Consider the following 13,527-nt stretch of genomic DNA (forward strand, 5'->3'; position numbering starts at 1 on the left):
TTGACTAGTTCTCTCTTTGGCTATGTAGTCATTTATGGGGTAAAAAACCTACCCTTCTTTTACTTTACTGCAGTGTTGCCTGTGTTGAAAGTCTTGTGTCTGCTATCTGTGTAAATCTGCTTTTGTTTCATTGGTTAGTCAGTCTAGCCATATGACAATACCTCATTGTTAATCACTGTAACTTACTGTTAAGTCTTGAAATCTGATAGTCTAAATCCTCCTACTTTGTTCTTTTTTCTTATATATTTAAAACATTGAATGAAGTTTCACAGTGGTGTGTAGTCATCACCACTGTGTAATTCCAGACCATTTTATCACTGCAAACAAATACCCTATGGTCATTGGTAGTCTCTTCCTATTCCTCTCTCCCCTGTCTCTGGCAGTCACTAATCCATTTTTGTCTCTGTATTTCATCTGCCTGGGACATTTCATGTAAATGTGCAGTCAGACAATATGTGGCCTCTTCTCTCTGGCTTCTTTAACTTAGTGTAATGTTTATAAGTTTCCTCCATTTAGTATATCAGTATATCATTGCTTGTTATGGAAAAATAATATTCTATTGTATGGATATACAACATGAAAAATGGATATTCCACATTTTGTTTACCTACTTAGTAGTTAATAGACATGTGGCTTTTTTTCTCTTTGACTATTGAGCAAAATACTCCTGTAACATTTTTTTCTAAGTTTTTGTGTGAAATATGTTTTTAGTTTTCTAGGGTATATATCCAGGAGTGGAATCCATTGGCATTTTTTCCTTAAAGGTAGTCTTTCTTAAAGACTTCTAGGTTTTTTTTTTTGTATTATCATTTTTGCCCAGTTTTATTGACATAATTGACATACAACATTGTGTAAGATTAACTTGTATAAAATACTGGTTTGATAGATTTACATTGTACTATGTTGTAAGATCATCACCACCATTACATTAGCTAGCACCTCCAACCCATCACATAATTATTATTTCCTTTTTGGGGTGAGACTGTTTTAGATACCCTCTTGGAAGTTTTCAAGTATACAATGTATTAATAGCTGTAAACACCATGCTGTGCCTTTTTCTATATCTCCATTTAATTTTTAGAATCAGCTTGCCAGTGTATACGCAAAAAGCTTATTGTTTTAAATTTAAATTAAAACTAAAACAGTGTAACTTGTAATGTACTCTAAATATTTGCTCTTATTGTATATTTTTCCCAATATAACTTTTTCGTAAAGGCCTTTTATAGTAAGTATTAATGCTGTTCTTAGACGTGGCTTTTCCTTCTTGTTTTATGCTGACCTGTCTGATTAAGTTGTAAAATTGCTTTTGTACCAGCTTTTTAAAAAATGATTTCACAAATGTTGGTAAATATTTCATGTGAAAAGAGTTCTTTATAGTATATATCTGAGCAAAATTGAAAAGGAAAGTCAAAGACATTGTTTATAGACCTTTAAATGATAGTGATGTTCACGGGTCAGCTGTGTGTGCCCTGTTCATTGGGCTGTGCGTGGGATGTGCCGCTCTCCATGTTGGTGTTCTGGGGAGCATATGGTAGGAACTGCTTTTCATATTCTGTGGGGGCCAGACTGTCTGTCTAGGTTGTGCTTTAAAATGAGGAAGTACATCTTATCAGTCTTTTTAAATGATGTTCTTACAGTTGTGGATTTTTTTTGACCTTTTTTGGGGGGGAGGGAGAAGGAACTGTTGTTTCTTGTAGGAAATCTTAGTAAAGCAAATATCAGTTTATTTCTTATGCTCAAATTGTATAAGATCATTCTCATTTTGTTTTTTCATTTTAGCCATACTAAATGAAGTTTCTACACTGAAAGTATTTTTAAAGTAACTTTTTATTTTTCAGTTGCAATTGACAAATAATATTATATTAGCTTCAGGTGTACAACCCAGTGATTAAGACCCTTATATAACTTAAGAAGTGATTACCCTGTTAAATCTAGTACTCATATGACCCCATACATAGTTATTGCAATATTATTGTCTGTATTTCCTGTGCTGTACTTTACGTCCCCGTAACTATTCTGTAACGACCATTTCCCCAAAGCCCCTTTCATCTAGCAACCACCAAAATGTTCTCTGTATGTATGAGTCTGTTTCTGCTCTGCCTGTTTTTTTGTTTTAGGTTCCACAGATAAGTGAAATTACCTGGCATTTGTCTTTTCTGTGTCTCACTTATTTCACTTAGCATAATGCCCTCTAGGTCTGTCCTTGTTGCAGATGGCAAGAGTTCATTCTTTTTTGTGGCTAGGTCCTACTCCATGTTATATGTGCATTACTTCTTTATCCATTAATCTATTGATGGACTCTTAGGTTGCCTCCATATCTTTGCTATTGTACATAATGCTGCAGTGAACATATGGACGTATGTATTTTTTCCATTTAGTGTTTTGGGTTTCTTTGGGTAAATACACAGAAGTGGAATTGCTGGGTCTGTGTTTGTGTCTTGTTCTATAGACTGTGCTGAAAATAATTTTAAACTTACATGTATAGTGACTAATTTTTCTTTGATTTAGACCATTCCTGGATCTCTTAAACTTACATACTGTCATTTTCAATAGACTGTTACTATTAAGATTCTCTTATTTATACTCTATAGATTTCTATCTTTCAAACTAAAAATTAACTATAGTTTTAGTGTCAAAATTGTATAGTACTTTAAATGTGTTTTGGTGAATGTTTTCTTCATCCTGGTTTTTTTCCTCCCCTTGTCTTATGCCAGTGAGTTCCTTCGGGGTTACTCCTGCAGTAGGTGGACTATCATCTGGGACAGTTGGGGAAGCTTCGACAGCCCTGAGTTCAGCAGCCCAGGTAGCTTTGCAGTCTCTCTCTCATGCAATGGCTTCAGCCGAGCAACAGCTACAGGTGCTGCAAGAGAAACAGCAGCAGCTTTTGAAGCTTCAGCAACAGGTTGGAGACTATTTGGCTCTTTGTTCATGCTGTCTCTAAACTTCAAAAGCTGAAAAAGTACTGTAAAAATGACCGTTATTTTCATAAAGGAAAGTAGGTTGACTGATCTGAACTAAGCATTTTCTACAAAAATTGAGGTAAAGTCTTTGTGATATATTTGTTTTAAAAATTACATAAGCACATTTTATTTGATACTTATCTGAGGGAATGTATTTGATCCTCTTTTATTTGCAGTATTTTAGCAAAATCAAGTCTTATGCTTAAACACTCTTGGTCAATCATTGTAATTACCATTTACTATTTACATTGGTCAAAGAACCTAAATCAGCATTTTAAAGACCAGTTAATGTGATTTAAAATTTAGTTATAATGACATGTTTTGGAGATTTCATCATGGCCTAAATGTAACCTATGCAATTCCAGGTGTCAAATTGTATCAGGTTAGGCAACATATGAGACTCCATTTCCTGTTAATATTTTGTTGTTAGGAGAACTTTGTTTTTATATTTACATTTAATTGCTCTTCTTCCTTTCCACCTTTGCTTTGAGAAAGTCCTAGTTCCCAAATATGCTAAAAATTTTATATCAAATATTTAACAAAGTGTAAATGGCAAAGAAAACTCTGATCACGTTGTCCAATTTTTTTTAAATTTCATTTTTATGTAACTGGGATCCAGTTATTCATGTTTGTCTTCATAATATATTCCTGTGTGGTATTATTCCCCACAATTCAGATAGGCAGGTTAGTCTATATTTTCTGCTTTTACTTCTTTTACAGAAAGCAAAGCTGGAAGCCAAGTTACATCAGACAACAGCGGCAGCAGCTGCAGCAGCCTCGGCAGCATCTGCAACGTCAGCACTAGGTCCCGTTCACAACTCTGTGCCTTCCAACCCAGTGGCAGCCCCTGGATTCTTCATTCATCCGTCTGATGTTATTCCACCCACGCCAAAAACAACACCACTTTTTATGACTCCACCACTCACACCACCCAATGAAGCGGTTTCTGTTGTGATTAATGCTGAACTTGCACAACTTTTCCCAGGCTCGGTTATTGATCCCCCACCAGTCAATCTTACTGCACATAACAAAAATTCCAACAAGACCAGAATGGTAAATCATTATATTTTAAATAGGTGTTTGCACAGACATTTAAAAATGGCTCAAAATATTTGCTAACTTTAGAATTACCAACTTATGACATGGCAAAATTTTTGTTTTTATTAAATTTATAGAATGTATATTAGGAAATGAGACTTGTTACTTTGATGTTATGGTTACTCATTTTCTAGAGCAAAAGTGATATCAATATAGAGTTATACTTTTTTTCTTTTCTAGAATCCACTTGGCTCTGGCCTAGCCCTTGCAATTTCTCATGCTTCACATTTCCTTCAATCTCCACCTCACCAGTCCATTATTATAGAGCGGATGCATTCAGGTAATCTTTGACTTTCTTTAAATATTTTTCTTGCCTCGTCTGTGGTACCTGTGAAGACTTAATGTTCTGTAGTTTGATTTCCCTTTGCAGATATCATATTGGCTCATCTCTAAGTAGCTTTAATAAAGGCTGAAGATGTGTGCTCACCAAGTTGAAGGGAATAAAGCTACTGAGTAGATTCACTAGCTCTGTCCAAGCAATGGATTTGATCTGTATATGAATCTTGCCTGTTGAACAATGGCTAACGTAAATACTTGCCTTCAGTGTAGCTGCTGAAATACAGTTACAGAAGAAATTACACTTAAAGAAGTGGTATTTGTAAGACTAGCATTCTGGTATTGGAGCCATTTCTTGATAATAGCAAAGAAAACTACTGCTAAGTATAATAACTGAGTAAGATTAGAAACCCTTTATAGTCTCTGGGTAATTGAAAACTTTCATAAGCTTGTACCCTGTGATAGGGATAGGTCCTTTCAATTAGAGCATGTTTAGTAATAAGCTATAGACAATTTTAACTTAAAATCCTGCCAACTCTCTGTTGGGGTTGAGTAGCAGTGGAATTCAAAAACATTAGGCATATTTTCTAGGAGGAAATACATGAGTATAGTGCATACCGTATCACTTCATTATACAAACAGTTGAACCATTTTTATTTTATTGCAGTCGCAGTTTCTTCTTTGCAAGAGATAGTTCTTTTTTTTAATCTTGTATTTATTTTTATTTTTAAAAATGTTTTAATATATTTTATTAAAATTGCTTCAATGCTATTACAATTGTCCCAATTTTTTCCCCTTTGCCCGCCTCCACCCAGTATCCCACATTCCCTCTAGCAATCCCCCTCCTAGTTCATGTCCTTGGGTCATGCATATAAGTTCTGTGGCTACTCCATTTCTTACATTGTTTTCAGCATCCCCTGTCTATTCTCTACCTACCAATTAGTGCTTCTTAATCCCTGCACCTTTTTCCCCACCTTCCCCCTTTCCCCTCCCAGCAGATAACCCTCCAAATGATTTCCATATCTGTGACTCTATTTCTGTTGATTTGCTGAGTTAGTTTTGTTGATTCAGTTGTTGATAGTTGTGAATTTATTGCCATTTTAATGTTCATAGTTTTGTTCTTTTTCTTAAGTAAGTCCCTTTAACGTTTCTTACAATAATGGGCTGGTGATGATGAACTCCTTTAGTTTTACCTTATCTGGGAAGCACTTTATCTGCCCTTTCATTCTAAATGATAGCTTTGCTGGATAGAGTCATTTAGTATGTAGGTCCTTGCTTTTCATCACTTTGAATATGTCTTGCCAAGCCCTTCCAGCCTGCAAAGTTTCTTGAGAAATCAGCTGACGGTCTTATGGGAACCCTTTTGTAGGTAACTCAGCTTTTCTCTTGCTACTTTTAAAATTCTCTGTTTATCTTTAACGTTTGACATTTTAATTATGATGTGTCTTGGTGCGGGCCTCTTTGGGTCCAACTTGTTTGGGATTCTTTTGTGCTTCTTAGACTTGTCTATTTCCTTCACCAAATCAGGCAAGTTTTCTTTCATTATTTTTTTAGATAAGTTTTTAATCTTTTGCTGTTTCTACTTTCCTTCTGGTACCTCTGTGATTCAAATGTTAGTACATTAGAAGTTGTCTCAGAGGCTGCTTAGCCTGTCCTGTTTTTTTTGGATTCTTTTTTCTTCTTGCTGTTTTGATTGAATATTTTTTTCTGCCTTTTGTTCCAAGTCATTGATTGGATTCTTGGCTTTATCTACTCCACTGTTGGTTTCTTGTAAATTTTTCTATATTTCACTTAGTGTAACCTTCATTTATTTCTGCCTGGGTCTTTTTTTATGCTGTTGAAGTACCCAGAGAGTTCTTGAGCATCCTAATAACCAATATATTGGACTCTGCATCTGATAGATTGCTTATCTCCATTTTGTTTAGTTATTTTTCTGGAGTTCTGTTCTATTCTTTCTTTGGGCCATATTTCTTTGTCTCCTGATTTTGGCAACCTCCCTGTGTTTATTCCTATGTATTAGGTCAAGCTGTTTTAACTCCCTGTCTTAGCAGTGTGGCCTATTGTAGAAAAGCGCACTGGTAAGTTGGATGGGGCAGAGCCTTAGGTAATTGCCAGGACAGGGCAGCCTGTGTGAGCCAGGTTGATGGAGTCTCCAGTATGGTGTTGCCACTCTGTGGCTCTGTGTGGGAGAGAACTCAGAAAGGGGACAATGCCTCTGCCTGGCATTTGGAGTTTTGACCAAGAGGCAGCTGTACCCTGTTACTTGCCCTGATGCTGGGCACTTCACATTCTCCCCTTATGTCACTAGAGCCCTTCCAGCTACTGCCCTGGAGCTAGAGCCCAGAGGGAGGAGGAAGTTTGCGTAAATCTTAAGTCTCTTGTGGGGCCTTAAAGAGGAGACGCCTGAGAATCCTGCAGTTTCTTTCCCTATCCCACCCCCGCCTGCTGATTTTTGCAGCCGGAAGTTGTGGGGACTTATCTTCCTGGCACTAGAGCTCTGGGCTGGTTGTTCTGGCCTGGGGCTGGGATCCCTTGCTCCCGAGATATCCCTCCTCCACCACAGGTGGGAGTGGAACCCCCCATTGTGTCTGTGCATCTCCGCCCCTCCTCCCAGTCTGGGTGAATGTGACTTCTTTAATTCCTTGGTTGTCGGACTTCCATGTAGCTCAATTTTTCTGATGATTCTGGGTGATAGTTATTTTGTATTTTAGTTGTAATTTTTGCTGTGGTTGTGTGAGGAGGTGGGCTGTGTTTACCTATGCCTCCATCTTTGAGATTTTTTTTTACACACAGAAATTGAGACTTCTAGTCAAGATGGAGGAGTATGTTACCATGCTTCAGATGTAATTTGTTGTTCAGTCTTATGAAATGTGAGCAGTTGTTTACACTATTTTTTGATTATAGCATATAAGTCTTCTAAGGAGAATTGTGCTTTTTGTGGTTTAATAGTTCTTCTACTTAGGAATGTATTGGTGACTGCCTATTTTCTTTTTTTTCTTTCTTTTTTTAAATATTTAAGGGTATTATTTTTCATTTATTTTTAGAGAGGGAGGGGAGGGAGATAGAGAGAGAAACATCAGTTTGTGGTCGCCGGGGGTCATGGCCTGCAACCAGGCATGTGCCCTGACTAGGAATCAAACCTGTGACACTTTGGTTCGCAGCCCGTGCTCAATCCACTGAGCTACTCCAGCCAGGGTGGTGACTGCCTGTTTTCTTTTAAACTAGACCCATGGAGAATCGCTTTAGTACTAGAAGTTTAATTTTCTTGGTTTCCTTTATTATAAAATGTAGATGGTAAGGTTACTAGCTGCCCCTCACTCCAACCCAATAAAAAAGGGAAAGAATTAAAGTGTTAGTAATGACTCTGCTTAGTGTTTTACTGACCGAGCTTAATTCTGAAATGTGTGCGAGATGAGGGATGCACATCTGCTCTTGTTCCTCTCAGATCATTCTTGCCTTTTCTGAAGGTGAACCTCTCATGCTGCGTGTGAGTCTAGTGCTTACACACAAAGCACACACACTGCCTCTTGAGTGTGGCCCTGATTATTCAAATAAGCTATCTACTTCACACGGTGCTGCTGAAAACACCGATGTGTCAGTACTTTCTTTTTCTTCATTCGAGGACCTTCTTAAGGGATATGTAGTAGTAGTAATTGCTACTTGTTATTGAGCCTTATAGTTTTACCTTGCATTTTAACCCCAAATATACAATGTACCTGTCTAAGAAGTGAAATAAGATTTAAGAAAAAGTAAAGTCATGTATTGCAATTTGGTATTATTAATGCATCTAGTTGTGAAATTTTTAAAGACAGATCAAAGAAGACCAGTTGACCAATTTATAGAATTAATCTATGTATTATTTTTAATTAATTTTTCTCTAATGCTTTAAATCTAATGCTTTTTATGTATAGTTGATTGCCTTTATAGTAACAGGCTTAGTATTGTATATATTTTAGTTAAGTTTTGGGTTTCAAACTAACATACATTGAGGTTTCAGATATTTTTTTGATGAGTGTTCCAAGCTGCTTTTGAGTATATCTTTTGGTTGATTGATAGGGTATTTTTGGTCAACTATTGCTCTCTGTCTCATAGGAGCAAGAAGGTTTGTGACCTTGGATTTTGGCAGACCAATACTGTTGACTGATGTATTGATCCCCACTTGTGGAGACTTGGCCTCCTTGTCAATTGACATTTGGACCTTAGGAGAAGAGGTGGATGGGAGGCGATTGGTCGTGGCAACCGACATAAGCACCCATTCACTAATCCTTCACGACTTGATACCGCCTCCTGTGTGCAGATTCATGAAGGTAAAGATAACATCGAGGAAGTGAAGTGATTGATAAGGTTTTCATGTTTCTGACAAGTTATGAAAAATATTCAGACACACAATTAAAAAGTATAACTGTCAACTTTTTAAATACATTACTCAGATTTCTTTTGTTGAAGGTTGGTGTGTGTGTATACTTGTAATTTTTCATTTCAGATCACTGTCATTGGACGTTATGGAAGTACAAATGCCAGAGCCAAAATCCCATTAGGATTTTACTATGGTCATACCTACATCTTGCCTTGGGAGAGTGAACTGAAGTTAATGCATGATCCTTTAAGGGGAGAAGGAGAATCTGCAAACCAACCAGAAATTGACCAGCATTTAGCAATGATGGTTGCTCTACAGGAGGATATACAGTGCAGGTTGGTAGGAAATTGCAGAATATTTTAATCTTATTGAAATCTTACACTTTGTATAGTGACTTCCATATATTTATCAAGAAATGTCTTTGCATAAGTGTATAGAAAAGTACAGTAGGAAGTAGAACATAACATTTTACAGTAATGTTTAATGCATTAATGTATTGGGATGAAATAATTGGCTCTATTTAGGACTTACCAATGGATTAATTCTTTTTCATGGTCATGTAGTAACATTTTTAGAAACTTAACTTTTAGTGTCTACTCATACATATACATTAAAGAACACTATGGGAATGATTTTGTTCATTTATTCTTTACTCGTAGGTATAACTTAGCTTGTCATCGGCTGGAAACTCTTTTGCAAAGTATCGATCTTCCTCCTCTCAACAGTGCCAACAATGCACAGTACTTCTTGCGAAAGCCAGACAAGGCAGTTGAAGAAGACAGTAGAGTTTTTTCTTCTTATCAGGATTGCATTCAGCTACAGCTTCAACTGAATTTGGCTCATAATGCAGTACAGAGACTCAGAGTAGCTCTAGGTGCAAGTAGGAAGATGTTGAATGAAACATCAGATCCAAAAGATTTAATTCAGACGTCTTCCACAGAGCAGTTACGTACTATCATCAGATATTTATTGGACACTTTGCTCAGCCTTCTTCACTCTTCCAATGGTTTGTATTTCGCTTATTTTAAAGATTGGGAATATATTTGATGTGATCTTGTTGAGTATTTTGTTGCTGTCTTTTGGTATTTCTTGGGTATTGTTCATTTTTATATCCTTTTTGTCATGTGAGTATGAAATCTGTTTGTTTTTTTTTTTTTTTTTTTTTTTTCGGTTAACTCATTTTTCTCTGTATTTTTATTTGTTTTTCTTAAATGGATATTTTGATTATTTTTTTCTTGAGTTTCTTCTATTGATGTGCCGCATCATTGTGTTACTACTAAAATAAATGTTGACTAAGTGTGCAACACTGACAACTTAATAATTGTTAATGTAGAGCTGTTGTTTCTGTCCAGGAACTATTTTTGGTTATTACTGATGCATGTATCAACACGCATACCCAGGCATCTGACACTCCCCACTTCACATAAAGGAAATAAAGAGGATTTCAGACCTAACTCTTCCTCAAGTAGTTAGAAATTTAAAATCTACAGAAAAGGAGTCAATAAATAAATAGAAAAATAAAAATAATTCTGTATGGATTGCTGGTAAAAAAGAAAACATATCTAGTCAGGGCACGTGCCTGGGTTGCGGGCCAGGTCCCAGTGGGGGCCATGTGAGAGGCAACCACACATTCATGTTTCTCTCTTTCTCCCTTCCTTCCTCTCTCTCTAAAAATAAGTAAATAAAATATTTTTTAAAAAAGAAAACATACATAGGCATGTTGATTTTGATATTACAGCATACACTTAAATAGGAAATTTGACTGTTTTCTTTCTTGTAATAGGACACTCTGTTCCTGCAGTTTTGCAGAGCACGTTTCACGCCCAGGCCTGTGAGGAGCTTTTTAAACACTTGTGCATCAGTGGGACCCCAAAGATACGGTTACACACTGGTCTCCTGCTTGTTCAACTCTGTGGTGGTGAAAGATGGTGGGGTCAGTTTCTCTCTAATGTTCTTCAGGAATTATACAATTCGGAGCAGCTTCTCATCTTTCCACAGGATAGGTAGGTCAAAATCTTGGACTTACTTGTTATTGATGATTTATACTTCTCGCGGTCTGTGTTCAGATTTCACATTCTTCCACATATGAATACAAATGGAAAAACGAAGCATACGTATTCAGGGCTTGGGGAATGCCCAGGGAAGGGCATGTAGAAGAAGTTTGTATGGGATGAAACTAGACTATATTCTTTAGTTTCCTAATTGGGTCTGCGGACTTTCAAGAGCTTTGTTTACTAGTGTTTCTGATCAGATCGTGTGATGTTATGTGTTAAATTTTTTTTTTTGAGCAATGATTAAGTTCTCTCTACCTGATTTCTTGTGGATAAAGTTAGAAAATACAACGAATTGCTTGAAAAAGCTAATTCTAACATACCTTCCAGATATCTTGCTAATAAGAACCAATATTCTATCATCACGCTATTCGATTTCAATGTGACTTACATTTTAAATGAATAGCTAGTTTGATTTATAATGGATATTTCATTTATATCTTTCTTTTAGGGTCTTCATGTTACTTTCCTGCATTGGTCAAAGATCACTTAGTAATAGTGGAGTATTAGAAAGCTTACTTAATCTGTTAGATAATTTATTGTCACCTCTTCAGCCACATTTACCTATGCACCGGAGGACAGAAGGTATTATTTAGTTATCTTTAGTAGAAACATAAGATTACTGTAAATAGTGCTTTATAAATTAGCGAGTCTGAAATACTTTTTAAAATATCCATTGCTACACATTTTGTTACTATTTTTATGATGTAGACTTTCTGTGATTATTAGCTTTCATGGGATTGACCACCATATAATTACTGCTCTTTTAAACCGATTACCTTTTCATTATTTGAATCTTGAACTTGGAAATTGTTGTAATATGTTTTTTTCTATACTATTATAGCTAAAGTCAAACTTTCTTCTTCAAATTTACGGTTTAAAGTACTATTGCTGTGTGGTCATTGATAATGAGTTACACGAGGGAGAAAACTGGTACCAGAATAAAAATCTTAGAACATATGAATTTACTTTAAAACTTTATTACTTTAAAACTTTATTAATGTAAATTAGATTTTTTCATTTCAGTCACTTATAAAAAATGTCATTTAAAACCTTGTTTTATAGTTTATAATTTATCTGTTAGATTTAATTTACATTTAAAGATCTATTTTGTACCATGAAGCATTTGTATACCATTAGATTCAGTGTGTTACTCAATTTGGGGTCCTAGGTTCCAATTTTGGGGCTTAATATAAATAAATAGTAGTGTAATGGTATGTTTTGGATGTATTAAGTGTCTTACCCTGTAATTATTAGACTTCACTAGGGCTTTCAGAGTCACCTGATTATTTCCCCCCACTCTCATCTCTTCATAGGAGTACTAGATATTCCCATGATCAGTTGGGTGGTTATGCTGGTGTCCAGATTGCTGGATTATGTGGCAACTGTTGAAGATGAAGCAGCAGCTGCAAAGAAACCTTTGAATGGTAAAGACAGGGAGAGGTTTCTGACAGGTATCAGAAGTTTATATTAATCTGTTGATGGGGATTTTGAGGGACTCATACTTGCTCCAGAACTAGCTATTGGCCCGGAGATTCCAGCTGTGTGTAATTTATGTAAAATATAAATTAACTTTACCAGGAATCTGTTTAAGGATAGAATTTATTTTTGAAGGACATTATGGACAAACCCCTTGTCTGAACATGAGTTTAGTTACTGGATACAATCATGTCTTTCATAGGTTTTTCCTCCATAACCATTTAAATAGTTTATGAAAACAGCAACATATACATAAGTGAAGTTATGGAAGGGAATTCTGTGAAGAGTTCTTGTAGTTTTATGTTATTTAGTATACTGTCATTCATTTGACCATTATAAAGCTAGTTCTACTAATTAATTAAAAATTGTTTTTATGCTTGCAGAAATTTCAAGAATTTTTTTATTATAATCTTTCTTCATTAGTTTGAGGCACCAAAAAATTTAAAAATGAAGGGAAGTCAAATTGTAAGACAAGTTGTTTTCTTCCTTTCTCCCAAATCAGTAAGGCTTTTAATAAAGGTTTTGAAATAGCTATATTTAATATCTAAATACAGCCAATAAGTGACATAAAATTTCAAACTTTAAACATTGTCAGTATCCTCCTATTTAAAAAACATCTCTTGAGATGTTTTATAGGCGTTATCAGTTGTTTATAGTATACATTATGTTTGGGGAGAGGATGGGAGATTCTTTTCATATACAGGAAATTTTTTATATATATTTATTTCTTAAATAAATACTGTATGTTAATGGTCAGTAAGACATACAATTAAACATTACCATACTGTGAAGATGGAATATAAGAGTATTCTAGGTCTCAGTTTTTATTTATATCATCTTCAGAGACTATGGAAACACATTGGTGGACTACAATTTTTTTTAGGGTTGGAAGAATTTGAACTGACTTCACAAATGGATAGTAGAGAATTGAAAAATGTGTCTTTAGTTTAAGCAAATGAACAAATAATTGGGTTGGGTTAAGTGTCAGGTTGAATCTGAATTGAGCACAAGAATGATACTTAGAGAGGACTCTGGGTATAGTTCAAAAAATGAGAATAAGTAGTGCTACTCAGCATGGTTTTGAACTGTTGAACCTTATTTTTGCAGTCAGTAAGTCAGTTACTCAGTACCATTCTGAGGGGCACTTGCACAAACGCATATGAGTTTGAAAGTTAGGCAATATTGAACATTTGTGGTTGTTAGAATTGATTGACATTATCAAAGTTGTATTGCACAAAGATTAATCTTAATTATGGAGAAAGATGGCTATTATCTTAAAGGAAAGATGGGAGACAGCTCTGGTCTT

At 35.6% G+C, this 13,527-nt stretch overlaps 1 protein-coding gene and 1 long non-coding RNA gene across 13 annotated transcripts in view; one reads left to right on the forward strand and one right to left on the reverse strand.

Moving 5' to 3' along the window:
- BIRC6 (baculoviral IAP repeat containing 6) overlaps nt 1–13,527 on the forward strand; it is a 197,421-nt gene that overhangs the window by 82,363 nt on the left and 101,531 nt on the right. For 10 of the 12 annotated variants that reach the window (XR_004903615.1, XM_036027815.1, XM_036027820.1 and 7 more), the window contains exons 24-32: nt 2,715–2,902; nt 3,681–4,013; nt 4,239–4,338; nt 8,427–8,641; nt 8,818–9,026; nt 9,351–9,697; nt 10,475–10,694; nt 11,194–11,327; nt 12,059–12,196. Coding sequence is in view for 11 of the 12 variants with exons in the window: in XM_036027815.1 (XP_035883708.1) it covers nt 2,715–2,902; nt 3,681–4,013; nt 4,239–4,338; nt 8,427–8,641; nt 8,818–9,026; nt 9,351–9,697; nt 10,475–10,694; nt 11,194–11,327; nt 12,059–12,196 (1,884 nt within the window). In the remaining variant the exon portion in view is untranslated. The remainder of the gene's footprint in view (nt 1–2,714; nt 2,903–3,680; nt 4,014–4,238; nt 4,339–8,426; nt 8,642–8,817; nt 9,027–9,350; nt 9,698–10,474; nt 10,695–11,193; nt 11,328–12,058; nt 12,197–13,527) is intronic. The other 2 variants (XM_036027822.1, XM_036027823.1) reach the window with 1 other exon arrangement.
- LOC118501050 lies at nt 9,881–10,523 on the reverse strand. Its single transcript, XR_004903617.1, has 2 exons — nt 10,403–10,523; nt 9,881–10,253 (listed from the first exon to the last, which is right to left on the reverse strand). It is a non-coding gene; the product is annotated as an uncharacterized LOC118501050 (long non-coding RNA).

Source organism: Phyllostomus discolor, chromosome 6, assembly GCF_004126475.2.
Source record: "Phyllostomus discolor isolate MPI-MPIP mPhyDis1 chromosome 6, mPhyDis1.pri.v3, whole genome shotgun sequence".
In the NCBI taxonomy this organism is placed as follows: Eukaryota; Metazoa; Chordata; class Mammalia; order Chiroptera; family Phyllostomidae; genus Phyllostomus; species Phyllostomus discolor.